The sequence below is a fragment of the Herpailurus yagouaroundi genome, unplaced genomic scaffold (genome assembly GCF_014898765.1).
Source record: "Herpailurus yagouaroundi ecotype Mexico unplaced genomic scaffold, PumYag 569, whole genome shotgun sequence".
Taxonomy (NCBI): domain Eukaryota; kingdom Metazoa; phylum Chordata; class Mammalia; order Carnivora; family Felidae; genus Herpailurus; species Herpailurus yagouaroundi.
The window spans coordinates 2,365,033-2,391,279 of record NW_024412786.1 but is presented as its reverse complement, the minus strand read 5'-3'; the positions used below and the strand labels follow the sequence as shown (position 1 = coordinate 2,391,279).

The 26,247-nt window shown below is 59.6% G+C and overlaps 2 protein-coding genes and 2 long non-coding RNA genes across 12 annotated transcripts in view; 1 reads left to right on the top strand and 3 right to left on the bottom strand.

The window, feature by feature from the left end:
• FRMD8 (FERM domain containing 8) overlaps positions 1 to 13,958 on the bottom strand; it is a 32,002-nt gene extending 18,044 nt beyond the window's left edge. For 2 of the 6 annotated variants that reach the window (XR_005787467.1, XM_040465619.1), the window contains exons 1-9: positions 13,788 to 13,956; positions 13,414 to 13,498; positions 11,818 to 11,985; positions 7,754 to 7,855; positions 7,343 to 7,401; positions 7,045 to 7,211; positions 4,807 to 5,031; positions 2,569 to 2,692; positions 1,504 to 1,647 (exon numbers count right to left, since the gene is read on the bottom strand). Coding sequence is in view for 5 of the 6 variants with exons in the window: in XM_040465619.1 (XP_040321553.1) it covers positions 1,504 to 1,647; positions 2,569 to 2,692; positions 4,807 to 5,031; positions 7,045 to 7,211; positions 7,343 to 7,401; positions 7,754 to 7,855; positions 11,818 to 11,985; positions 13,414 to 13,498 (1,074 nt within the window). In the remaining variant the exon portion in view is untranslated. Of the gene's footprint in view, positions 1 to 1,503; positions 1,648 to 2,568; positions 2,693 to 4,806; positions 5,032 to 7,044; positions 7,212 to 7,342; positions 7,402 to 7,753; positions 7,856 to 11,817; positions 11,986 to 13,413; positions 13,499 to 13,787 lie in introns of all 6 variants that reach the window. The other 4 variants (XM_040465621.1, XM_040465622.1, XM_040465623.1 and 1 more) reach the window with 4 other exon arrangements.
• A 191-nt stretch (positions 13,959 to 14,149) lies between these two features.
• Positions 14,150 to 23,797, bottom strand: LOC121023657 (uncharacterized). 3 transcript variants are annotated; one of them, XR_005787470.1, is made up of 5 exons: positions 23,683 to 23,797; positions 23,117 to 23,206; positions 20,422 to 20,521; positions 14,963 to 15,055; positions 14,150 to 14,485 (listed from the first exon to the last, which is right to left on the bottom strand). It is a non-coding gene; the product is annotated as an uncharacterized LOC121023657 (long non-coding RNA). The 3 variants fall into 3 exon arrangements; XR_005787471.1 differs by lacking the exon at positions 23,683 to 23,797 and adding an exon at positions 23,371 to 23,568; XR_005787469.1 differs by having other exon boundaries at positions 14,151 to 14,485; positions 23,687 to 23,791.
• LOC121023658 (uncharacterized) lies at positions 18,257 to 19,107 on the bottom strand. The gene is made up of 2 exons (XR_005787472.1): positions 19,022 to 19,107; positions 18,257 to 18,946 (listed from the first exon to the last, which is right to left on the bottom strand). It is a non-coding gene; the product is annotated as an uncharacterized LOC121023658 (long non-coding RNA).
• SLC25A45 (solute carrier family 25 member 45) lies at positions 18,957 to 25,771 on the top strand. Of its 2 annotated transcripts, none has more exons than XM_040465626.1 (6): positions 18,957 to 19,101; positions 20,132 to 20,175; positions 20,362 to 20,433; positions 20,731 to 20,916; positions 23,689 to 23,950; positions 24,112 to 25,771. In XM_040465626.1, the coding sequence occupies exons 1-6, from the start codon at positions 19,065 to 19,067 to the stop codon at positions 24,378 to 24,380; spliced, it is 870 nt and encodes a 289-aa protein (XP_040321560.1). In that variant the 5' UTR covers positions 18,957 to 19,064; the 3' UTR covers positions 24,381 to 25,771. The 2 variants fall into 2 exon arrangements, with proteins under 2 accessions (XP_040321560.1, XP_040321559.1); XM_040465625.1 differs by lacking the exon at positions 18,957 to 19,101 and adding an exon at positions 19,715 to 20,023.
• Positions 25,772 to 26,247: the final 476 nt, after the last annotated feature.

The window sequence follows — 26,247 nt, the reverse complement described above, 5'->3', positions numbered from 1 at the left end:
GATAGTCAAAAACAATTTTGGAAAAGAACAAAGTCCTAGAAATCATACTACCCGATTTCAAGTTTACTATTAAGTTTCAGTCATCAGTACGATAGGATTATTAGTGAAAGACAAACACATAGATCAAGGGCACAGAACAGACAATCCAGAAATAGACCCACACACACTTGGCCAACTGAATTTCAACAGAGACACAGGGCAATTCAATGAAGACAGGGTAGTCTTTTGAACAGATAATGCTGGAACAAAAAGAAAAAAAGAGAGAGAGAGAGAGAGAGAGAGAGAATGTTGATCTATACATCACACTTCATGTAAAAAATTAACTTGAAATGGAGGGACAGGGAGCGGCAGGCACACATCTGCGTGACGGCTGTGGACGGCTCGGCAGTGTCTCCTCAAGTGAGCGTGTGCTGACCTGGGGGCCCAGCCATGCCACTCCCAGGGGGACGCCCACGTATGCGCACAAAGCACACGCACGACAGTGATCACGACAGCGTTGCTGGCAACAGCCCCAAACGGGAAATCCAAGTGTCCATCAGCAATGGAGTGGGAAAGGCAAGGCTGGTGAACGTGGACGATGAGACATCGGAGAGCCTCTTCCAAAAGATCAAGCCACTGCCGCCTGCAGGGGGGACAGAGCTCACAAACACACCACTGAGCAGAAGAAACCAGACAGAAGAGAACAAACTGAGGGAGCCTGTGCCAGAAGGTTCAAAAACAGGCAGAAAGACTCGAGGGTGAAACAAGTCAGGATGGGGGGGCCCTTGCTGGGAGGAGGCTCGAGGGGTCTCCTGGGGTCCCGGTTCTTTTTCGCAATCTGAAAGGTGTTACGTGGGTTTATTTTCAGAAAACCCGTTGAGCCATACACTTAGGATTTGGTAACTTTTCTCTACAGATGATACAATAACACATTTACTTTGAAAAGGGGTCTAGCCTAGTGATGTAAAAATGACAGAATCCTCAGAAGTGGGGACAGTCGTGTATGCAAAGCCGTGAGAGGGAAGACTTTGTGATGCTATAGGCCAGGGGGTCAGAGGAGCCACTGCAGGGGACAGGAGTGGCCAAGAGCTCACGGTCAAGCTGAGCCGGGGACGGAGGACAGCCATCTGTGTACTGGGTGTGGCAAGGCAGAGGCCACTGGGCTCGCAGCAGGGAGGTGCAGGGATGAGGGCCGTGTGCACAGAGTGAAACAAGGTGCCGAGGGGCCTTCGCCCCGCCACGCCCACTTCTCCTCTGAGAGCACCCAACTCCCAGGGGGCTTCGAGGACTGGAGCCAGTGCCGGCTGGTCACACAGCCACAAGCCCAGCATGGCATCTGCAAGCCGGGCCTCTGACTCCCAAGAGTGGCTCTGGCCCAGCTGACGTCAGCTCCCCTGGTCCCCAGGCGCTCGGCAGTCCTCTCGCCTCCTTGTCAGCCAGCCCGGAGCCTCCAGTAGCCTGGGACCCCTTGAGCCCAGGCTACCCCACCCCGACCTCGCCCCCGGTGCAGGCAATGCCCACTACCTGCTTGGAGTAGATCTTGAGCAGCCTGTTGACCGGGGTGCCCTCGTTGTCCCCATCGAACTCTAGCCACAGGACAGACTCCTCCTCCTCAGGAGAGGTGTGGTCCCACGACAGCTCCTGGAAACGCAGGCCCAGCAGGACGTGCTGGCCAGCGGGAGACACAGAGCTTGGATTCTCGGAGCCGAGTCCATTCCCCCACCCCAGCCTGCTCACGTGACACTAGGAGGGGACGCCTGGCCAGGCTATTTATCCCCAAGGCTGAGTCTAAATTCCTGTATGAGTTTCTCGGAGGAGTCCCCACTTTCATCAAACCCTCAAAGGGGGTTGTGGTCTGGGGAGGCTGAGAGCCCCTGACCCATGGCACTACTCACCAGCCGGTCAAGCCCCTGACAGTTGGGGCAGTCACGTGGGGGAAGGGGTGGGGATCAGCTGGGTAGCGTCTCAGCAGGCCGAGCTGGGCTCTGGGCCCAGCATACTTGGGCACAGGTGCCCAGGAGGGGCTGGGGTCCCTCTCTGGGGGTAAGTCACCCAAAACTTTTCTGCTGGCTTAGGAGAGACTCTGGCCCAAGTGCAGAGAAACCGCCCCACAGGGCAGGATGCCGACACCACCATCTACGCAGGGAACCAACCGACAGCCTATGCCAAATACAGGGGAAGAAGCCCGACTCTGGCAGCCGGAGAGGGCTTCTAGTCATGAGGCTTTTCTGGAAAACCAATAGCTAGTCTCCAGCCATTGGTCCGGCAGAGTGGCCAGGCCAGGCCAGACCCCCTCCACCCAGAGGCTTTAATCCCAGCCCCAGCCTCCCCTTTCCCTAGCTGCCCTCCTGCCTAGCGTGATGACACAAAAGCTGACCTAGAGCAGACCCCAAGGAAGCTCCCAGGATGACACCGGAAGTCCCAGGGACCGTCCGAGGGGGAGGGAAGCCACACAGGCCATCCAGTCTGCCTCCGGGCCAACCACCAGCCCGCGAGAAGCAGGAAGGCCCGTGTGAGCACCCCGTGCCCTCTCCAGTGAGGCTCCCTGCTCCCCCAACCCAGGTCCCACCCTGGAGAAGCTGGAGGTACCTTCTCCCTGCTGTCGATGACATGCACGCCCTCCAGGCTGATGGCCACCACCACCGGCTTTCGCCCACCCCGGTGCAAAAAGCCCTGGGCCGGCTTGTCAACCTCACCATGGAAGAAGGCACACCTGGGAAGGGGAACTGCCATTAGCCGGTCACCTCCCGCACCAGGAACAGACCGTCCGGGGTCACCCTCCTCAATGCTCTGGCCAGGCCCTGCCCTGGGCATATGAGAAGTTTAAGCCATTTTGGTGACCGACGGTTAAATGGAAACCTGCCCCTGGGGAGGGAGAAACAGAGAGGGGGTGGGAGGGAGGCTTCCTGGGGGTGGTGGCATCTGCACTGGCCATGCAGGACAGGAGGGCTTGAACAGGCAGGGGGAGGAGAGGAGCGTCACAGAGAAGGGCAGGCACCTCAGACGGAGAGAAGAGTGTGACCCTGGGGGTGGGACAGAGGAGGCTACGTCCGGGGAACCGCCAGGAGGGGACGGGGCGGAGGCTGCTGGCAGCTGCCAGGCCGTATCAGGTTGGGAGAACTCCGCTGCCCACGGTCTGTCAGGCCAAGACCCTCAGCAGCAGTGGGGTCAAGCTGCACCTGCTCGGGGCCATGAGGGGACAGGGGCCACTCAGGGAGGCTTCAGGGCTTGACACGGGGAAGGGGAAAAGGTATAGTGGCCTTGGCACACCAACTCACTGAGCCGCCACCCTCTCCCCCTGCCCCGCCACGTCCTTCCCTCTCCTGTGTCTGCCTGGCCTGCCGCCCCCTCGCACCAGGCGAAGCCAGAGCCCTTGCTGAGTCCCACTCTCTGTGACAGCCTGCACCCTCGCTCCGGGACTGGCCTGGAGACAAGCACGTGCTCCTCCGGGTCCTGAGAGCAGCCTTGCTCCTGTCCCTGCTCCTGGAAGACTTCTACAGGTTCAGCGGGTGGCTGGGACTCCTACCTCACTGAGGACACGGAAGCAACCAGAAGCAGCCACTTGGCTACCCTCATCTCAGTTTCTCACCCTCTGTCGGATCAGCCTGATCTGTACACACACATTCGCTCACCGTAAAAATTAAAAGCCTCTGCCCCCGCATCCACCCATAAAGGCTGCATCTCTGGACTCCACTGCACAGCACCGACCCCTAACGGGCCAGCCACACCCACTGTCTCCTGTCTCTTCTCACTCTCCTCCACCCGCTGCCACCCCACGATGCTGAAACCAAGGTCAACCATCAGCCGCCCAGGCACGTTGAATTTGACCCGGAAGCGGTAGCGTGCAACGCTTGGTCACTTCCTCTTCCCTGACACTTCCCTCTGCCTGGCTCGTAGAGACCCACCCGTCCGCCTCGCCGTCCCGGGGCCTCCTTGCGCCTGTCCACTCACACCTCCTTGGCCATGTCTTCAGGCTCCAGGTTTCAAACCGCCCGGATGCTGATGCTCACCAATGACTACCCGACTCTAGACTCAGAAACCTAACTGCCCGCCCGGAATCGCCAGCTGGGTATCTAGCGAGCATCTCAGAATCAACACGTCCAAATCCAAACCCCCAAACCTTTCCCAACCCGCTCCGTGGCACGGTCCCATCTCGGCTGATGACACCATCGTTCGTGTGCTCACGCCAGACACCTGGAGTTCTGCCTCCTCGCCTTCATCTGTCCCACTGTCCGTCTGTCTAGCAAATCCTGTCGACCGTACCCTCAAACACCCGGCATCTGACCGCGTCTCACCTCCCGCGTTATTACCACCCGGCCTGAGCCGTATCTCCCCTTCGGGGCACGGCCACACTGTCCTCGCCGGTCACCCGGCTGCCGCTCATGCCACCTGAGGTCTCTACTTCTGCTGCTGTCTGACTTCCCACCGGAAAGGCGGCCTCACCAGGCAGGGCCCGCGTCTCTCTGCTCACCGAGGTATCGCCGGCGCCTCGATCGCTGGCACGCAGCAGGTACCCGAGAGCCACCGATCACTGTTGGTGGCGTGAGAGAACTGGCCACGCGCAAGGTCCGCGGGCCCAGCGGCCAGGTGACCGTGGCGGGTGGAAGGAGGGTCGCCGCCCGGCCTGGGACAGGTGCAAGGGGAGGACAGGGGTCCGGCTCGGTCCCCGTGGGGCCCGAGACACGCCCCACGTGAGGACAGAGCTCGGCGGGGGCAGAGGTGGGCACCCTGGCAGGCCGTGCAGACTGTTGGGCTGTCAGGGGAGGGGACGGCGGAGGCCCCGGGGCCGTGGCTGCCCGTGACGATGACAGCCAGGGGGTCGCTCACCCGTAAAAGGGCAGCTCGTGGCTCTTGAGGAGGTAGGCACGGTAGTGGGTGCTGAGGGAGGCCTCGCACCCGCTGTCACCGCCGGCCGCTTCCTTCACCTTGCAGTAGGCGTTCAGCAGGCCCTGCTCCCCCGGCCCCGCCTTGGCCCCGCGGCCCCGGAGGGCAGCAAAGAGCCCGTGGCCCCGCTTGCAGAGGTGGGCGGGGAGGAAGGAGTCCAGCTTCTCCCTGCGGAGGAAGGAAGTGGGGGGCTCGGTGGGAGGCGGGGCTCCGGGGCGGGGGCCTGGCCAGAGGTGCCGAGGTCCTCAGGGTGCGGCGCGCTCACGGGCAGGGGCAGGCGAGGCCCCAGACGAGGACCGCCAGAGAGCCCACTGCCGCGAGCCCCGCGGCAAGCCTGGCTGGTGACAGGCCTGGAGGACAGGCTGGGACACCAAAGGGGGAGCCGAGACCACGCCCGCTGCACAGCCAGCCTGTGGCCGGAGGGTTTCAGCGCAGCGTCTGTGTCACTGAGTCACGAAGGTTTGGATTTCCGAGTTAGTGGAACTTTTACAACCAAAAACCAGGACAGCCAGTGACCTACATATACCTCTCCACGGATTTTCTGCCAAAGAGGGACATAAAAAAAAAAAAACCACATCAACCCACAATCCGTCAACACAGGCCCAAGAAGAAAAGCTCGCAACCGTAAAGAACCTCGGCATAACCGCACTGTTCCCGCGTCAGGCAGCACTCTGACCGTGCGGGCTGCGTGCCAGCTGCTCCCAGCTGGGGGCAGCCGGAGGTGTGTCCTCGGGCAGCGAGGACCTTCTCAGAGGCCCAGCTTCCCCAGGGATAAAACGAGGACACCAACCGGTGGTTGCATGGAAGGGCGCCAGCAGGTGCCTGGCACCTAAAAAGTACCGCTGAGGTTGCCATTTTCACCACAGAAGGGAGGGGTCTCTCCTGGGGCTTCTGGACGACCAAACACCCCCCGCCACCCCCCGCCAGCGGGAAGGCTGAGGTGAGGAAGGAGCTCGCGCCGGCCTGGTGGCCAACAGCTGGGCAGTGTGAGAAGGGGTGTCCAGGGGGCCGTCGCCCTTCTCGGGGCTGCTGTGGGCACTTTCGTTGCTTGTGCTCCCATATCCCATCTTCCAGCGACAACTCTCGCCTGTCATCTGGAAATCCCGCCTTCCCCACACCCGTCCGTGGGGCCCGGGCAGGCTCAGGGCAGGCCCATCAGCGCTCTGGCCACCGTGTCTCCTTTGGTCGGACCTGAGGCTCAGCCAAGGGAAGGGGACGTCAGAGTGAGTCTGAGGACTCTTGTGGGTCAGGGAAGAGGCCTCTCCCAATACACAACTGGCCTGCCTGAGTGTGAGCTGGCCCAGAGGACACGGGGCCGGGCCAGGAGAACGAGGACAGGCGTCTGGGGATCTAACCTGAGCCTCTGCACCTCTGGATCCATCCAGAGCTGACAAAGTCCCTCAAGTACAAACACTTTGGGTTGCGTAAAGGAGCAGACACTCCCGAGGGGCAGGATCCCTACGGCCACCAGCCCCAGCCAGCTCCATGGGGAGCCCTCCGGCTCGACTGAGCCAGGTGGTCGCTGTGAGGCCCCAGCTCTTAGTCACCTGGCACAGGGCCCTGTCTCTGCACATCCTCTCCCCCAACACGCCGCCCACTACAATGCTGGGGTGGGAGGAGCCTGGGGTCTAGGAGCAGGCTGTGCCGAAAGTTCATCTCCACTGGAATTACCTCTAAACCTCAGGACCATTGTCCGTGGAGGTCAGAGTCCGGCCTGGTGTGCTTCTGGGGCACACTCACTGTCACAGCAGAGAGCACTGCTTCTTGGGAGGGGGTGGGAAGCCCAGAGCCCGCAGGCTGGAGTGCCCGGGGAACGGGACCTCGTCCCTGGAGTGCGGAACTAAGCTGGACAGTCATTGGTGATGGGGGTCAGTCCCCGGAAGAACCAGCTCACCTCCCTCCTGACCTCAGATGGAGGCTCCACCCTCATGCACACCTGGGGGCTCCTCTCACAGGTGTCACTTCACCCAAAGCTCCCACTTCTCAGGCTCTTCAGCCCAGAGCAGACGAGGAAAAGGAGGCTCAGAGGTGGGGTGAGTTGCTCAAGGTCACACAGCATCGGGGCCAGCCCCAGGGGGCCTACGCCTCCCGACTCCAGATCTTGTCGGGTCACCTGCAAGCAGGGCTCCAGGACAACCCTCCCCACCCCGCGCCCCCACCCCAGGTCCCACTGGCCCTCACCTCACGGCACAGGCAGTGGGCTGGCCAGGCTGGTAGGGCCCGAGCTGCACGCGGCACACCAGGGCGCCCAGGGCCTCGCAGTCCTCCACGTCACATGGGTACCGTGCGGCCAGCACGTTGCCTTTGGCCTCCTCATAGAGCAGCCGCAGGACCTCCTCGTCGTGGATCTGTGGGCCGGTGCGGGACGGAGGGGCTGCTCAGCTGGGGTGGCACACCAGTGTCCAGGGGTCTGCGGACAAGGGGAGGCCAGACACAGGGCCCCAGGGACGGGGGCACCGCCTGGCGCTCACCGCCTCACCTGGAGCTCCCGCCGCTTTGGGAAAAACACATTCCTTCGGAACTGCAGGGAAGGCTCATCTGGGGAGAGAGGCTGGGGTCACCGCCCGGCTCCCCGGCTCGGCCCGGCCCTCTCCCCTGACAGGCCTAGTGCCCCCCTCACCCACCACGACTGACAAAGCCGGAGGGCTGTCCAGAGACTGGGAGGCTGGCTTGTCTCAATGCGCACGCTGACCCCCGGGGCCACCCCCCTCCTGGGTTCCCCTCAAGGATCCTGCAAAAGCTGGTTAGTGAGGCCCAAAGGCCCAAGGGGCTGCCCTCCCTGGCCCCTGGCACAGTCTGCCCCCCACCCCTCCACACCAAGGATCTTCCCCTGGAAGGAGTGGCCGAGGGTGCCTGGGAGAGATGCGGGCCAGCGGGCGGCAGCACTGACCCATGGCCACATCGTCATCGGGGGCGTCGGTAAAACGCAGCAGCAGTTCTGGCCACTGGCGGCCCAGCTTGTAGGGCTGGTGCTTGGGCTTCAGCTGCACCTCTGCGGGACGAGAGGGGAAGTGGCCATGAGTGTGGCCTCTGACCAGTACGACTGCCACCCGCGAACGAAGGCGACGACGATGGCCGTCGTGGCCGGTATTAACTGAGCAGGTACAAGCACCCCGAACCATTTCGAGTGGTTTACGTGCGTCTGCTCTGTAAGAACGCTATGCTCGTTTCACTCAGGCAGAGAAATGAGGCACAGAGAGGTTAAGTCACTTGTCCAAAGTCACACAACAGGTGAGAGAGGGTCAGGCTCTAGGCAGCACCAGCCTCTGACTGTTCCCTCCAGCACGAGAGGCGGTGGCCGACAGAAAGAGCCAGAGATGGTGGTACAGAAGAACCCAGCACTGCCATTAGGAAGCAGAGCCCAAAGCTGATAACTGGGACCCACAGACACAAGAGGCTGTCTTCCCTTGCCCCTGGCAGAGCCTGGGCTTCCTCCTCTCCAGGCCTCACCTCCAGCATCCTCCGCAGGAACTCTCGCTGACCTTTATTCCATGCCATCCAGCTTGCCCACCTCATTTCCTCCTCACTCCTTCTCCCGCTCTGCTCCTGCCATACCGGCCTTCTTCAATAGCTTGAATCTCCCCAGCATGTCGGTGCCTCAGGGCCTTTGTACGCGCTGTTCCTCCAGCCTCAGGCATCCCCCCACACCGCCCCCCACATGACTGGCTGGCTTGGGTCTCAGTTCAAGCGTGTCCTTCCCCAGACCCTTCACTGAGCCAGCTCCCCTCATCAACTTCCTCCATGCCAACTACACCCTCATGTGGTTGCCTTTACGGTGTTTACCACTATCTGCTGTCACCTCCCTGCCTATGCTCCACTAGCTGCTGAGTCCTCGGGTCACCCGGGCAAGAGTGGCTCTATCCCATTCACTGCTTTACCGCTGGCCCACCGCAGGCCCTCACATGGGTGGACAGAATGGCCAAGTGCATCTCTCATGGCCCCTTGACTCTGGGCAGCCAGCTGGCCCCAGGGCTCGACACCCCGGGCCAGGAATAGGAAAGCACTTTCACCTTACGCATCAGTGACCACAGCCTTTGAGAAGTCAGAGGCCACTTCCAAGCCATCAGATGAATGAGGATGGCTGCTGGAGGTAGGGGAGTAGGGAAGTGGCAATATCCATGCCATCGACTAGCTACTCCTGCCTTCTGACCCTGCTTCTGACCCCTATCTCCTCCCTCATCCCCCACCAGGGGGCTGGGCACCTTATCCTGCCAGCATGAAGCCAAGGGTCTTTATCTCTGTTCTTTGGGCTTTCATCTGATCCCCGTTTTTTTTTGTTTGTTTTTTTGTTTTTTGGTTTTTTTTTGTTTTTTTTGGGGGGAGAGAGAGGGCGCAAGTAAGCAAGAGGCAGAGAGGGGAGAGAGAGAGAAGCTGGGTTCACCCAAAGCGGGGCTTGTATTCTCCCGAAGTGGGGCTCGAGCTCACCCGGAGTGGGACTTAAACTCACGAACTGTGAGATCACAACCTGAGCCAAAGTCAGTTGCTTAACCAACTGAGCCACCCAGGCGCCCCCATCTGGTCCCTGATCTTAACACAAAACAGTAGCCAAATCCCCCCAAACTGGTCTCCCTCCTGCTTGCAGCGTCTCCCATCCACCCCTGCATTCAGCTTCCTCACACCCCTTTCTCCTCCAATGTTTCTCAGATATTCAGATTTCCCAGTGGCTCCTTGTCCCTCATTTCCAACCTAGATCCTTGCCCGCACCCATCTGCCGCCGCCTCTGCCACACCCAGTAGCAGCACCCTCTCCCCTCCAAGAAAGGCTCCGTCTTCAACCCTACCCACCCGGCCACTCAGCTTCCACATGCTTTGCACCGGGATGCTCAGAGGATGCCACAGCCAGAGGGTACGGAGACCATCCACTGAACAGGTGGGAAACTCAAGTCCAAAGAAAGACAGTGCCTGCCCAAGGCCACCAAGAGTTAGTGGCAACCAGGACCACAGCTCCTGCACCACACTTCAGACTGCGAGTTCCCCCAGGGCAGGGACACCTTTGGTCCTGCTTCCCACTGTGTCCCCGGCATTTAGATCACTGGCCGCCACAGGGGTGCTGGGAGGCAGCTCTGGACCTACCTGTGAGGTGACCAAGGTAACTGACTAGCTGGGACCTCCGGACACACTGAGAGGGAGAGTGGACCGGGGGCAATGGTGCCCTTCCTTCTGTCTACAGCCCAGCCCTGATCTCGAGCTCCAGCAGCTCAGGGGACTCCCGTGATCAGAGCACGACTACACTGACCCTGCGGTCCCACACACTTTCAGACAGGACCTTCCTGTCTGGAGGCTTTCACTCGGATGAGACTGATGGTCCCTGGAGCCTGTTCCATGCAGAGTGACAAGGGCACTGAGAAGGACAAACATTCCCCAAACATCCAGCTTGAGGGGTAGCTCCAGCCCACAGCACCCCTCCCCCCTTACAGCCCTGGGGCATTTGTCATAGCTTAACCCACTCTGGGGTTGGGGGGCAGCCAAGGGTTCCGAGGGGCCTGAGTCAAAGAAGAAATGGCCTTTCAGCCTTCCCGAACCCAGCCAGGGAACCAAGTGGGCACTGACTTCATGCTGGGGCCTCTAGCCACCCTCCTCCTGGACAGGGTGGTGCCCTAGGGTGACCCGGGCCGGCCACACAGGCAGCCCATTCATGTTCTTGCGGGGGGGGGGGGGGGAAACAGGAATGTGAAGAGGAGGGAGTGGGGGCGGAGGAAGTAGGAGGAGCTGCCCAGCTGCAGGGACAGACAGAGCCTGAGGCGGGGCAGGGGCCAGCCGAAACCCTTGAAACAGACACCACCAGCTTCCCAAAGATACAAACCAAGGGGCTTGCAGTTTCAACCCACACCCGGAGGGTGGAAAAGGGGTAGGCTGAGCTGGATGGGGAATGGGTGGAGGAGACCTGCCAGCAGGAAGAGGGTGGGCGAGAGTAGCAGCTGGACAGGAAGCTCCAACGGGGCAGGGTGGGGGGTTGGACACAGGACATGGGCAGGATGGAGATACACAGGATGGGCACTCCGTCTCCCACTGGTCACTAGAGATTCTCCCTCTGGGGCAGAGGCACAAATCCCACTGGCCTGACAATGAGGTAACCACTAGGGGCCCTGGGGGACACATCACCCCCTTCTTGCCCCTGTTCCTCTACGAGAAAGGAGAATATTTAAGCTCAGCAGACATGCCTGGCCCTGGCACCTGTTGGGGCACCCTCTCCTTTGGCCTTCTTCCTGTGCGAGCCAGCAGGCCAGGGACCCTATTCAGAGGCCTCAGGGACACCCCCACCCCCCACCCCGCCCCCAGGCCTGAGGATGTGGAGAGCTACCGCCTCCCCGCCTTGGGATCTCAGCCTGAAAGGACAGGACACAGGTGGTCATGGACCAGAAACCAAGCAGGGCTGGACGCCCCGTGCAGAAAAGTCAAGTTCCCACTCGTCCTGTCCACCCCACCCTCGGGGGTGGCTGCTTCCTTGGCCCACATTCCTCCCTGCCCCCAACGAGGAGGTTGCAGTTCAGAGGCTGGCTGAGGAGGCCCTGTCCAGGCTTCCATTCTGATCTGGGTCCTACCAGTCACTGAACCCACCACTCCAAACCTCACCTTCTTCATCTGTAAGACAGGGCTGGGCCATTAGGGTGAGGAGAGATTCTGCTCAAGAAATGCCAGCTCAGGTCGTGGCATGGACCACATGCTCAGTGAATGCAGATCCCTTCCATCCCTGTCCCCCAGTCCTGATCCTCTTCATGCCCCAGGTCCAGCACCAGCGAGGCTGAGGGGCAGGCTCGACCCCTCCTCTGCCACCAGCAGAGAGAGAGTGGGGGCAGAGGATCCAGGTGTCCTAGAAGCGGTGGACAGCTCCAGGACATACAGAAGTCCCACTTTCTCCTGATGTCTGTGGCCAGAGGTTCCGGAAGCTGTCCCCTCCCTACTGGTCATTGCCCTTCCAACCCTCCGGGCTGGGCTTCTGACTGCCAAGCCTTACCCAGCAGAGGGGAGACAAGCCAGAGTGCAAAGACATCCAGGGCGATGTCTGGGAGCTGTAGGACCTCACGGACAGCCCGGTGCAGCTCGTGGGCATTAAGTGAGGGCAGGTTCTCCACGGCCAGGGGCACCACTGTGTCATCCGCCAGGTACACCAGCACGTCAGCTGCTGCAACAACAGAAACTGGGCAGGGTCAGCTGAGCCTGCTACGTGGGCAGAGGCATGCTGACCAGGAACCCTCTATCCCCCTCCACTGGGGCAAGAGCCCCCCTCCTCTGCTGCCCCAATCCCTTGGAATGCCTCCACACTCTAGAGGCAGAGCCCCAGCATCTTCAAAAGACCCTGTGACGAGTGGTGTTAAGGCTTATCTGAGACCCTCAAACCACCCAGAAACACAGCAACTCTGGCCCAGCCCTAACTCCCCACCCTAGCTCCCTCGGCTTCTTCCTTGATGGAGAACATTCCACAGGTGAGAACTGAGGCAGAGACAGGCCAAACCCGTCCTGAGATTATAGGAGTTAGTGCATCAGGCTTCGAGGCAGGAGAGTTGGCAACTGGCTATTATCCTCAGGCAAGTAGCTGTCTCTCTCTGGCCCCAGCTAAGATAGAACAGGGGATTCCTAAGGCCACCCCAGGGTAAAGCAAGTTCCAGGGTTCAGCTTCCATAGGATTCTCCAAGCCTCAGGACTCAATACCATGGCCTTCCAGGACAGTCTAACTAGGCCAGGAGAAATATAACCTAAAAAGTTGAGTGTTGTTCACTTGTGTCAGCTTTGTAGGATTCTTATTTGGAGCCTGGTGCTGAAGGGAGACCCTCAGAAGAGCAGCCAGATTCAAATCCCCATCCCTGGAACTGCAGGTACAGTGAAGGACCACTGAGCTCGGAGGCCCAAATACCTGGGTTCCAGTCCAGCCGGGGTCCTGGCTGGTGGGCTGATTCCAGCAAGTGTGAATGTGACTTGCTTCATTAAAGCAGGGCTAATCCCCGTCTCTCAAAGACAAGCTGTGAATCCAATGGGGTAAAGCCTATGAAAGGCAAAGGCATAGTTTATCATCAACACACATGAACGTGCGTTTTGGATCTCCAGTCTGTTCTGCCCCTAACAGCTACTTTCTTGACAGACCATAAAATAATCTCCAGGAGGCTGTGATTCAGACTCACTTTTCAGGTAGGGAAAACAGAGTCAATGCAGGCTCCAGTACCCACTGACTTAACCTCTCTAGGGCCCAATTTCCTTCCTTATAAAATGAAGATAATGATGTCTGCTTTCACCCTGCTGTTTGTGAGAAAGAAATCAAAGAAAGTCAAGGTGGCACTTTCATTCATGAGGTTTCATTTCAATTCCACAGCTATGTAAGATACGCTCATTTTACAAATGAAGAAAGGGAAGTTCAAGAACAGTACCCAACTTGGCCAACAGCCTAGTGACAGAGCCCACGTCCTCTGTCTTGTCACTTTTCACACGGCCACAGACCTTATTTGTTAATTACTGTATAAGATTCTCTTTAATGAAAGAGAGGACAAGCCAAGGCCACTTCCCCAGGGCTGAGACACAAACTGGGTATGGAGATTAGGTAAGGGGGACAGGGACCCACCTCGGGCTCCCACGGAGGACACGCTGCTTCGATGGGACCGCTCAGCGGGGCCCGGTTGCCCAGCATTGCCTTCTGTCCCGTCCATCTACACAAGGAAAGAGAAAGAACGGCCGCTGGGGGGAGGGAGTGTCCAGGGATGAGGGGATTGGGGAGCCCCTCAAACTCTCACTGAGGAAGGCTGGAGTCCCGGGCTGATCTGCGAAAGTGAACAGCGTTGGCTGGGGGCACCGGTGTGCAGACCAGCGGGTCTTCAGCCAACTCAAGCTCGAGGCTGGTGGTCAGGTGCGGGGTCGACTCGCCGGGATGCCCCAGGCAGGGCACGGCGCCTTCCCATCCGCGGTGAGGACCCGCGCAGGGCGTCGCCGCGCTCTCACCTCGCAGGGAGTCAGTGCCCTCCGCTTCAGCCCAGGGTCCTGGTCTAACTCCGACCCCTCCGATCCGACTCCAGCTCTGAAACCGGGTAAGACTCTGGTACCCGCTCGGGGTCCGGCTACCGGGGCGAGGACGCGGAAGCTGGGGCGGAGGAAGCGCGACGCGCACGGCCCCGCCTCCCAACCCGCAGGAACCAATGGGAGCCCGGGACTGCGGCGCACGCGCCCTGCCTGGCGCCGGCGCGCTCTCGCCTCTCACGGGCCCGCGGAAACCTGGGCCTCGCGAGTTTGGTTACGCCTCTGGTCCCCAGGTGGCCGCGCCGCGAAACATCCCCGCCACCAACACGGTGACCGAGGGCAGCGCCCCCCCCCCCCCCCCCCACGGGCCTGCCCGCTGGCCTGTAACAAGGTGTGGCGAAGGTTCAAGGAAATCAGGAATGGTGACCGAGCTATGGGTAATCACTTGCGCGTGGTTTGGGGCCGGTGCCCTCACTTGCAAAAATGGAGATGCGTCCTGGGACGTGTCAGGGACCCGCACTGTTCTGGGTGTTGCGTAAAGGTGACTCAGGCAGCAGCCTGTACTGCAGCAGCTCCTCCTGGGCCATAAGGGGTTAGGGGCTCTTTGCTGTGGTCAGAAGACTGGGCCCTTCTACGGACTCGGCCTGGACAAGCCCCTTCTCCCCCGGGCCCCAGTTTCCGATCTGTAAAATGAAGAGATTGAACTCAGTGGCCTCCTAGGACTCTCAGGTTATATGCTAGAAACCCAGGCCAGACACACTTGATTTTCCAAGGTGCAGTCACATGAACCCTCTCTATCTTAGACACACAGCCTGGAGACCTTGAGCCGTTCCCACGCCAGAAAGAGGCATTGGGCCCCTGAAGAGACAGGTGTGAAACCATTATCCCAGGGTCACGTCACCAACATGTCCTGGCAATGCCAGCATGTGTATGCCTGAGGTGTAGCTCTCAGGGAGAAAAACAGGTCCATGGGGCACCTTCCTAAGCCAGAGGAACGAGAAATTGTTCTCGCCACAATGGGCTGGGTGATCAGGGATGGTGGGGGTGCAAGGGGAGGCGCGGGCTCACCATGCTCTGATTCCTCCCCGCCCCCTGCATTGGGAGGCTGCCCCATCTCCTAACCCGGCACAATTTCCTCAGTATTTGAAACCTCTCTTTACCTGCCCTCCAGGAGCCACACTGCTGCGCAATTGAGCCCGTTACAACATGTCTTCCTCGCGTGAACTGAGGACTCAAGGGAGCTCAGGTGTGAGCTGGAGAGAAGAGTGCGGTCAGAATGGGCATCTGCCTCCAGGTTCTAAGCTCTGGGACCCTCAGACCAGGACACGATGGTTTGGTGGCCTCCCTAAACCAGTGGGAGCAAAGGGGGACACAGTTCAGTGTGCTTGAGTGCATACTGGGTGTGGGGTCTGGGCTAGGGCAGGGGATGGGGGCCAGGGTGAGACACTGCCCTGCCCTCAGGAAGCTTCTGTTCTGGTTGAATTAGGGTGTGGAGGTAGAGAGGGGGAAGAGAGAAGCCCAGAAGAAATGCAGGTTTAAAACTACATAAGATGACGGAATTGCCTTAAGAGCTATAAGGTGCTACAAGCAGGAAGAGAAGGGTCTTCAATTCCTGAGCCCTGCTGGGTGCCAGGCCCTCCCCTGTCTCCTCATGTCACCCTCATGGCCCATGTGAGTACAAGTAAGAGTAAGCAGCTGCTGTTTGTGGAGCGTATACAATGTGCCAGTTTTCTTTTCTTATAATTTTTTTCAATGTTTATTTGTTTGAGACAGAGAGACAGAGACAGAGTGTGAGCAGAGGAGGGGCAGAGAGAGAGGGAGATACAGAACCCAAAGCGGGCTCCAGGCTCTGAGCTGACAGCACAGGGGCTCCAACTCATGAACCATGAGATCATGACCTAAGCAGAAGTCGGACGCTTAACCCACTGAGCCACTCAGGCACCTCTCTTTCCAAAGTCCTTTAATCCTTATACCACACTAGGAGGTGGATAGTATATCTCCATTTGTTGATGAAAAAATAGGATCAGAACGTTTAAATAACAAAGCTGATGTCTGGCAGTATGTGGTGGTAAGGAGGCCGGAACCCACGTCCCGTGAGGAGGGGCACCAGAAGAGATTCCCGAAGGCATTCCCAGTAGTGGGAACTGCCGGAGCAAGGTTAGGATACCGGGGAAGTCCTGGGCAATCAGAGCACAGCAGGTGAGGCTGGGAAGGTGGGGTGGCACCTGGGAGGGGGTGTGAACACCAGGGAGAGGGGTGTGTGGTGGGTTTGGCAGGCGGTGAGGATGTTTTGGAGGTTGTGAGCTAGAGAAGGATGAGGTCAGAGCTCTGCTCTGCCAGGCAAAAGGCTAGCCTGGCGAGGCTCCAGGGAGTGGTAGTGGGTCTCCCTTGAACTGGGGTGGTGGGCTGGGATGAGAGAAGAGAGCAGGGCCCATTCTGATGTGAGGACAGCAGCCCTCAGGCCTTTAGAGCCAAGAGGCCTTAGACTCAGCAATCAACTGGGCTGGTTTCCTACCTCTGCAAGCAGTGAAGGACCCTAAGGCCCACAGAAGGGATTGCCCACCGTCCCTTGGGAGAGGGTACGCAGCAGGATGAGGACTGTAAGTCCAGCCCTTGGTGAGAAGCCAGCGCTCAGGAAGGTCACTGGGGCAGCCCGGGGACCCCCGGGAGGTCAGACGTGAACCCCGCTTCGTAGAACCTGTCTGCCCGCAAGAAAGTAGTGGGGGGTGGATGCTGCTTTGGCCACAATGGGAAAGCGGAAGGGTGAGCGGGACTGATTCTTGGGCATCGGCTGGGGAAGTAAGATCTGGAGGGGCAGGTAGGAGTATTGTTGGGACTTTACATCCTTTGGGGCCATTTGGAGATGGGGCTAGAGAACCAGAGACCCAGGGGTGGCTGCAAGGCTGCCCACTAATGCTGCTCCCTTGCTTGTCTGCTCATTCACACTTGCGACAAAAATTGATTGAGTGCCTACCCTGTGCTACGCGCCGTTCTAAGCCTTTGGGATCACATCGGTAAGCAAAACAGCCCGAGATCCCAGCCCAGACAACAAGCTAATGACACAGTGCATCGGACGGTGATGAGTGCGATGAAAGAACGGAAAGGTAGATCCAGGAAAGGGGCACCAGGAATGCCAGGCAGATGACGTTTGAGTCCAGGCTAGACCAGGCCAACAGGGAGAAGGGACAGCCGATGCCCAAGGCCTGGAGCCAGGAACCCTTCTGGAGAAGAGAAGGAGGCCAGAGTGGCTGGGACGGAGGTCAAAAGAACATGGGGCTGTACTGTGAAGGCTTCTAGAGCCTAGGAAGGACTTTGGTTTTGACTCTGAGCAGGATGGGACCCGTGCAGGGTGTGGAGCAGAGGACAGACATGGCCTGACTTAAATTTCACCTGCGTAGCTCTGGCTGCGAGGTGGAGAACAGACTGGAAGGGGGCAGGGGTGGAGGCAGGGAGGCCAGGCAGGGATCCAAGCGGAGGTGATGGTGGCTTCGGGCCTGGGTAGTAGCAGTGGAGGAGGTGTGGAGGGGTGGGGTGTGGGATGTGTTTTGAAGGCAATACCAACCCAACACAGTTTCCTTATGGAGTGTTATTGAGGTATGAGGGAAAGGGAGGGGTCAAGGAGGACTTCAAAAGTTGGGACCCACATTTGGTGCCTTCACAGATTTCTGTGGGCCATGGCACCTGAGCACCGGATCTCTGTGCCCTCGAAAGAAGACCCCACCCCCGCCCCACTACCCAGCATACCTAAGAATAGAATCTGACAGAATATTCTGTGGCTGTCGATGGAAACAACACGTTACATCAGAACCCCTGTGCGCTCTGCTAATGTCGGAGGTTCATCGTGTTCAGCAAGCTCAGCGCTTTCTGCCTGCACCCATGGGTCTGCCCTGATGCCCTGCCTCTGCCCCCAAGGCTGCGGGACTGCCGCTGTGCTCCCGTGCCCCACTGCAAGGGAATCATTCAAGTGTAATGGAGAAAGTCAGAAACACAGCCCTGGATGAGGTCGTGATCCTGAACGTGAACACCACCGCCCCAGAAACCCCCTCTAGTGACCTCTGGAGACTCCCAAAGGACGTGGGAGAAAAGCGCCTCGGGAAGCACGTGCCTTGCCACAGATCACTTGGCTGGTGGGGGCAGAGCTGAGACCGGATGACACCACAGCCCATGCTGCCTCTGCTCATGTACATCGGCCCCCCTAAGGCAGAAAGAGAGGGCGGAAGCAGAAAAGATAAAAGTACCAGACAGCACAATAAATTTCATATGTTGAAAAAAAAAAAAAAGTACCAGACAGGTGTGAGAAACACAAGGCATGAACGGTCATCTAATTTCTCAAAAGATGCAACACAATTTTTAAATGATGTGAAATACCATTTTCAAAACAACACGGAGGAGTGTATTTAACCGCACTCAGCTCGTAAAGAGCCGATGGGCGAGTGGAATAATGGTGCACGCTGTAGCATGTTGAATGTATTGGCAACAGAGAAGCTTGGTCGAAGGAAGCTGAGAGCGAGAGAGAGGGATTCAGGTCCCTGCCTTGTCAGTTTGGGTTATTGTCCAAAGAGAAATGGGCAGTCATAACCCTTGAACTGAGACACACACCAGCCTTTACACGCTTGAAATCCCCAGCTTTCCCCCTAGAAAGGAGGGATGGAGAAGAGAAGGCCAAGCGAGGGAAGCTGTTTCTGACTCACACGAGGGAGCTGGGGAGCCATAGACAACCCTGGGAGAAGGCAGGGCTTCAGGCCCAAGAATCACTCCTCTCCTCCCACGCCGTCTGTCTGCCCCCTGGTGGCCATGCCCCATCTCTGCAGGCCTGGCTGCCTGTCCCGAGTGGGCGACAGCCTGGCGTGAGGTGCTGTGGGGATAGAGGGGGTTGGGGCCCGCTGGGCCGGGTAAGCAGGGCCTTGCCCTCAACAGGCTCGTTAAAGCCGGAGGCAGCCCTGGAGGCTGGGGCCCGGCTGCCCTGCCTGGTCACCGTGGGAGGCTGCGAGGCCGTCGTTGGCCGGCAGGGGGTCAGGCCACCTGGGCCATCACCCCTGCCCTGAGATTTCACACGGTGCGCCCTCCTCCGCTGTCGAGGCCACCCAGGTTGGCTCCCTCCCTTCTCCTGGTGCCGAGGTCTGGGCACCGGGCCACTGCTCACCCTACGGGCAGAGTTAAACATTAGTGGCAGGTTATCAGGCAGATCAGGGGGAGGGAGACCAGGAACCTGCACTCACCAGTGTCTCTGCTGGAGCCACCAGTTTCCGCCCCTGCCGGACAATGCCCGTGGAGGAGTTTGTGGCCGGCTGGATCTCTGGTGAGACACTTTTCTCCCTTCTGTCACATCCCCTCCACCCCAGGGGTGGGTCACTTCCTGGTGATTTGGGAGGAGCTGAGACCAAAGTCCTGGTGGCCCAGAAGCACCCAGAGCCAGCTATCCCGGAGCCTCCTGGCAGTTGCCCGAGGGGAGCGGAGAGGAAGCCGAGCTGCCCTCGCCTCCAGGGCCAAGGCGAGCGCTCCCCCAGACTCACCTGCGCCTGCAGACCTGCACCAGGAACCCCGCTTCCCTAGGCCCACCCTGGGGGGCTCAGAAAGGAAGTTCACCTTTGACCCCAGCAGCTGTCCCGCATTCCCCTTTGGGCCTCTGCACTACCCAGCCGTGGGCTGCAGGCCCTGTCGCTGAGGCCTGCTGTGCTGGGGACCCAGCCCAGCTTCTGGGTGACACCTCTCTCAGAAGAAAAGAGAGGGACGTTTCGAACCTGCCTCCTGAGAAGGTTCTGCCTCCAGAACCTGCACCTGCTACACAGGGGAGATGGCCTGGGGGCCGGGACCCTCCTCCCCTGGTGTCAGCACGACTGTTCTAAGGGCTCCCAGCTCCGTACTGCTGGCTGAGGGGGTGGAGGGGGGGGAGAGCAGGGCCCCGTCTGGATCGAGGCCACATACTCCACGGCAGTAGTGAGTGGAAGGCAAGAGGGAAGGAGTCAGGCCGGCAGCGAGGCAGGAGCACTGGAGAACCCATCCCACCGCCCCACGGTTAAATAGGCAAGATAGGCAGTGTTAGACGCTATGAGGACGTGGTGTCTGTGGTTGGCTCCTCCCTTCGGCCTGTGTCCTCCAGGTGGGGCCAGGGCTCTCTCTGATTGTCCCCATGTCCCCACGTCCCCATGCCTGCCTCACCCAGCACCTGGTGCGGAGGAGGTTGCAAAGGGGACAGCTGGAGTTTCTTTGGAGTCTGGCAGGTAGGGCTCTGCCCCATTTTCTCCCCCCTGGATTCCCCTTCCCTCTAGGAACCTGCTTCCTCAGCATGGCGCAAGGGGCCTCACTCATACCATCTTCTTATCCCACAGGAGCTCTGGGTTTGGTCCTGGGACACCCTTTTGACACTGTAAAGGTGAGTCGAGGGGACGCACTCAAGGAATAAAGGCTGCGACCTGAACCAACAGTCAGGATGCCTTGAGAGGGGGATCTTTCCTATCAGTCCTGCCCTGCTGGCATCCTGCTGGGCAGAGGGAGGAGCTGGGCTAGAGCCGTCTCTTCCCATCCCTGCTGGGCTGCCTGCTCTGTCCTCCTCATCCAGGTGCGGCTACAGACCCAGACCACATACCGGGGCATCATCGATTGTATGGTGAAGACCTACCGCCATGAGTCGGTGGGTGTCTTGCTTCTTTGGGGCTTTGGCATAGGAGGCCTCCGGGTGGCCAGCACCAGCTTTCTGGCCCCCTGGCAGGGCTCTGTCCCTGGAAGAGAGATGACCTAAGTCTGGGGCTACCCGGGGCCGGGTGGTAGCTTGGTGCCCCGAGGATGGACCTGGGGCTGCCTCGACCTCCCTTCGGCAGGTTTCAGGAGTGGTTTCTAGCCAGAGGAGACCCTGAGAGAGGTGGGAGGGGAGAAGAGGAGGCCTCCCTGGTCCCCCAGCCACTTTAGCATTTGCCACATCTTTCTACAGCTCCTGGGCTTTTTCAAGGGAATGAGCTTCCCCATTGCGAGCATAGCCATGGTCAACTCCGTCCTGTTCGGCGTCTACAGCAACACCCTGCTGGCGCTCACGGCAACCTCTCACCAGGAACGGCGGGCCCAGCCACCCAGCTACATACACGTCTTCATAGCTGGCTGCACCGGAGGGTTCGTGCAGGTGAGAGGGAGGTGTGGGGTGTGTCCACACGGGTACGGTCATGCACACGCGCACAGGTGTATGCATGCACACACATCCACACACGCGTGCATGTGGGCACAGCGAAGGTCCGTTTGCTGCTTCCCCTCCCAGCCCTCTCTGCAGACCCTGGGTCTCCCCAACGGGTACATGAGGAGCTGTGGGGGAATGGCCAGCTCCTGGCTTCTGCCCGATGACCTGGCCTGGCAGAGCTGGCTGTGGCCGTCTGGGCTGCAGGCTTGGAGGGGAGGGTCATGGAGAACCCGGGGGGGGGGGGGGGGGCGGGGCAGAAGGCAGAGAGAGCTGGGGGTGGGGTCTGGGGAGACGGTGCTGAGGGGGCCGCATGGAGAACAGTCGATGCCCCACTCTGAGGCTGACGGGGCTTGCCCACTCGGAGGGCTCTGCCAGCCTCGGGGCTCTGGGAAGACTTCTCCCCCAGGTGACCTCTTGCCCTGGAGAACTGACAGCGCTCCCAGAGCTCCGAGCCCAGCCCTTCCAGTCCTGGCGTGGTCCTGGCACTGCCCCAGCTCATGCCCTGCTCAGCCCCTTTGCCTGCAGCATGTGGCGGGCCGGGATCTGTGAGCCTCGCGGGGCCCCAGTCCACAGAGCTCACTGCGAGAGGCCCAGGGCATTAATCATTAAATAGCTCTCATCATTCGGTTTTGGTCTTTGTTCTCAGCACTTAAGTATCCAGCTTTTGATTGATGGGGTGGAGGAAGACGAGGCTTCCAGGCACCAGGGGGAATCCCAGCTGATTGGGGGGCGTGAGCACAGAGGCGGAGGGACTCTTGCCTGGCTCCCCTCCACACCCCAGCCGGGCGCCTTCCGTCACCCCCTATTTGACATTGCCCTGACGCTCCTAACATACTTCATGGGGCAGAGAGCAAGGACAAAGGACAGAACCAGGCGGCTCGCTCAAGTGAATTAATGATTCATGAGACCCCCAAAGGTCCTGGCCTTTCTCCTGCCCCTTCTTGTGCAGGACACATGCCTGCATATTTCCCAAGCCCTGAGACTTGCACCCCATAGAAACAAGGAAGAGAACTGAGACCCCAGGCTAGTAGCTGGCCCAGAAAGGCCCAGCTCCTAAGTCACCCTCCCCTCCTGCTCTTTAGAAAGCAAAACAGGGGCGCCTGGGTGGCTCAGTCGGTTAAGCGTCCGACTTCAGCTCAGGTCATGATCTTGCAGTTTGTGAGTTCGAGCCCCGCGTCCAGCTCTGTGCTGACAGCTCAGAGCCTGGAGCCTGCTTTGGATTCTGTGTCCCTCTCTCTCTGCTCCTCCCCTGCTCATGCTCTGTCTCTCAATAATAAATAAATGTTAAAAATTAAAAAAAAAAAGCAGAATAGATAGCAGAACGGGGTGTTATAGGGTCACTGATGGGGACCTGGTCCAAGGACCGACTGGAACTCAGTTTCCCATCAAGCCCATGGATTCGGTTTAACAGGATCTTGGAGTAGAAATTGTGTTTCAGTGTGGAGAAGGGCAAGAAGAGGCAGGAAGTGACTCTGGTTAGCACAGGGCAGGGAATGACAACCTCTGATGTGCACAAAAGTTGCCTTTGGCTCAGCAAAGGCAGACCCTGTCTGCCGTCCCCAGTGACCCCGTGGGCACAGGTTGGGGAGTGAGGACCCTAACCTGCCCCTGCTGGCCACCCTACCTTGGGCTCGGCCATTTCCTCACCCTCAGGAGCCCTGGACTCAGGGGCACATCGCCTGGAGGAGTCCTGAGTTTGGCTCCGCCCACATACTCTGAAGGATGATATCAGGGTCACGCCTCAGGGGGAGGGACCCCAGCCCGCTGCCCTTCCTACAGGGGAAGAAGTAAGCAAAGTTGGCCTGTCGCCCTCTGACCATCGCCGCCAGAGCCGACTTCCAGCTGCCTCTGCCATCAGCCATCTCCAGGGCTGAGGACCTGAGCTCATGTACCTTCCATGAAAGAAACAATAACCACAGAAGCCCCTCATGACGTGCTAACCTCAGCCTCACCTCAATTCTCATCTGAACTCTAACAGCTGACCTTGACCTCGTGCATCCGTGTTGATTCGCACATTGGCCCCTGCCCCCACCTTCCCTCCACATCCACCCGGAACCACCCTCAGTCCTAATACTACCCCAAATGTTCGTCCCTTCTGCCTCAGCCGGGTGATAAGATCCCAGGACCCGCAGATCCCACCATCACCCACCTTCCTTGGGACACAAGTGGTTGGTGGTTTTCAGGAGGCAGGAAAGGCTGGCCCAGCACTTGACCCCGTCAGGGGCCTCTGAGAGGTGTCCTGCAGGAGGTAGGGGAGGGAGAACCTATGAAGTGGAGTCTCCAACAGGACTGAGGTGACCTCCTTCACCCTGCGGGGGGGGGGGGCAGTGATCAGCCCTTTGCTGTCTCACGGGCACAGACTAAATCTTTTCTTCAGACCCAATCACTGCAGGTGGGTCTCACCCTGGCTTTGGGGAGGCTAGAAATCTATCCTCAGTCTTGGGGAAACAATCCAGGTTTGTCTCTGAGCACCAAGCACCAGGCAAGTTCAATGCTGTTGTCCAGGGAGAGGGACAGTGCTGCTCGCTGTCAGGGGTCTGATGCTAAGGAAGCCGTCTGGCCCATGCCGAGCCCTGTGTGCAGAGGCTGCGAGCGGGGACCGGGGCGGGGGAAGATGCGGCCCTCTGCTCCCTACCTTCCTCTTGTTAGGATCAGCCCATTGTTCTCTGCCCGTTCTCTCCCAGAGCCCCACCCAGGGTCTTCCTGCTTCCTTACGTACAGGTCTACTGCTTGGCCCCTTTTGACCTCATCAAAGTCCGGCTACAAAACCAGACGGAGCCAAGGGCGAGGCCTCCGGGCAGCCCCCCGCCCCGGTACCGGGGGCCTGTGCACTGTGCGGTCTCCATCTTCCAGGAGGAGGGGCCCCGGGGGCTGTTCCGGGGAGCCTGGGCCCTGACGCTGAGGGACACCCCCACACTGGGGATCTATTTTGTCACGTATGAGTGGCTCTGCCGCCAGTCGACGCGGGAGGGCCAGGACCCCAGTAAGTGAACTGGCGTGGGGAGGGGGGGGGAACGGACGGGGGAGCGGGGGAGGGGAGCTGGCCCTTGCCCGGAGGATGGGGAGGGACGCTGGGGATGGGGGGGGGGGGAGGGTGCCTTGCTCCTCGGGGTCTGACACCCGTCTGGGCTTCCTCTACCCCAGGCCCAGCCACGGTGCTGGTGGCAGGGGGCTTTGCAGGCATCGCCTCCTGGGCCGTAGCCACGCCCTTGGATGTGATCAAGTCCCGGCTGCAGATGGCGGGGCTGAAGCGCAGGGCGTATCGGGGGGTGCTGGACTGCATGGTAAGCAGCGCCCGGCAGGAAGGCCTGGGGGTCTTCTTCCGGGGGCTGACGATCAACAGCGCCCGCGCCTTTCCTGTCAACGCCGTCACCTTCCTCAGCTACGAATACCTCCTCCGCTCGTGGGGCTGAGTCCAGGCAGGTAATGCCGGCCGCTCCCCAGCGAGACCACCGCCCACCTGCCCGGCTTGGAGGCCGAGGTGAAAGCACCGGCTTGCGATCCGATTCGAGAGGCCCAGTCCTTCCCAAGGGTGAGCAGCAGTGGGCCCGGGCCCTGGGCTCCGGAACACAGGCTGACTTCAGCCCCCCAGCGGCGCTCGCCTTGAGTCTGTGAAGTCCACTCCCCGGCCCGTGGTGCTGGTGACCTTCTGGCCCCCAGCCTGGGGCTTCACCCCTTAAAGAGCTCTTAGAGGCTGCGCCCCTGGGCGCTAACCAGCCACCCCCTGGATTCCAGCAACTCGTCCTCACGGGCCCTCCTCACCTCCTTTCAAACTGCTCCCCGCGTGACCCCCCTGGAGAGCAGCCTTCTGTCCCCTGCTGGTCCAGGGTCCTTCAGTGGCTTCCCTTCCGGTCTGGGGGAGAGCCCCCCCCCCCACTCCTGGGCCCTCCCTGTCCACTAGCTTTCTTCTCCCTGGGGGCTTCCACAGCCCAGCCCCGCACTTGGAGAAAAATATGTGCTGTTATTGGCCTTGGCCTGGAAGGCTTATTCCCTCGTGGCCAGGAGCAAACAGTTCCCGAGGGGTGGCTAAGCCTGCTCCGGGCCCAGGCCGAGCACTGTCTCTTGGAGTCTTTCCTTGCCTCCCCCTTGCCTCTTGACTGGCTGGGGGGTTTTCATACCACTCCCAACCCCCCACCTCCTAGTCCCCACCCCCACCTCGTCCCCTGATCTCGTCCACATCCCCCACAGGCTTGGATCACGGCCCTCCCTCCCCTGTGCTTTGTCGTGGTTGTTGATTTGCTTCTCAGCTTAACCCCATTACACAGGGAGCTCCTTGAGGTCAGGGGCCAGACTTCTGATCGGTCCCCCAACTCCAACCACCACACCCACTTCCTTGGTGCTGCACCCCCACCTTTCTACCGGGAGTTTTTGCCTGCCTGGCCCCTCTTGGGGTCATCTCCAGGGGACTGGTGCCAGAAGTCGGGGGCCACCTCCCCCAGGAGTGCTGGCCTGGCCACTCTCACGGACGGTGTTTGTTTTTCTTACCCATCTCAGTTGCTAAGTGGGGGTTACAAACTGGCCAAAGAGGGGTTCCTTGATTGGCAATGAAGCCGAGGAGAGTTTGTACCCATTAATGTCCCTATCTGGTCTGAGGTCAGCCTGGGCCCACCTTCTGGTGACCTGAGTGCCTGGAATTCTTACCATTTACTGGGGGCTCCCAATGAAAACCGTTACAATAGGGGCACCTGGCTGGCTCTGTCAGTGGAGCACGTGGCTCTCCATCTTGGAGTTGTGAGGCTGAGCCCCCCGTTGGGTGCAGAGATTGTTTTTAAAAAACAAATTAAAATCTTAAAACAAAACATCATTGGATGCCTGGGGTGGCTCTGTCGGTTAAGCGTCTGACTTTTGATTTCAGCTCCGCTAATGATCTCACTGTTCGTGGGATCAAGCCCCTCGTCGGGGTCCACGTTGACAGGGAGAAGCCTGCTTGGGATCCTCTCACTCTCCCTCTCTCTCTGCTCCTCCCCTGCTTGTGTGCCCGCTTTCTCTCAAAATAAATAAACTTTAACCCCCACCCCAAACCATCACAATATTATCACAGTTTACAGTGTTCTAGCTCTTATCACAGCCTTAGCTCAGAGAGTGTGTGTAATGTGTCCAAGGTCACATGGCCAGCATGTCGCACCACCTGCCCAGACACATCCAGGCCTCTAATCCAGAGCCCAGTTACTCTGCCCCCCTGTTCTACCTGGGGCCTGCGACAGCCTCCCACCAAGTTCAAAGCCACCCGGGGCTGGCCTGATGGCATCAGCCCCACGTGTGCTCCTCAGAGCTCTCCTT

Excerpts from the sequence above, each read along its gene's own strand:
- SLC25A45 (XM_040465625.1), top strand. The coding sequence starts at position 19,933 with ATGTCCCCACGTCCCCATGCCTGCCTCACCCAGCACCTGGTGCGGAGG. Across the intron at positions 20,024-20,131 it reads GTTTCTTTGGAGTCTGGCAG|GAGCTCTGGGTTTGGTCCTG; the intron begins GTAGGGCTCTGC and ends CTTATCCCACAG. Across the intron at positions 20,917-23,688 it reads GCACCGGAGGGTTCGTGCAG|GTCTACTGCTTGGCCCCTTT; the intron begins GTGAGAGGGAGG and ends CCTTACGTACAG.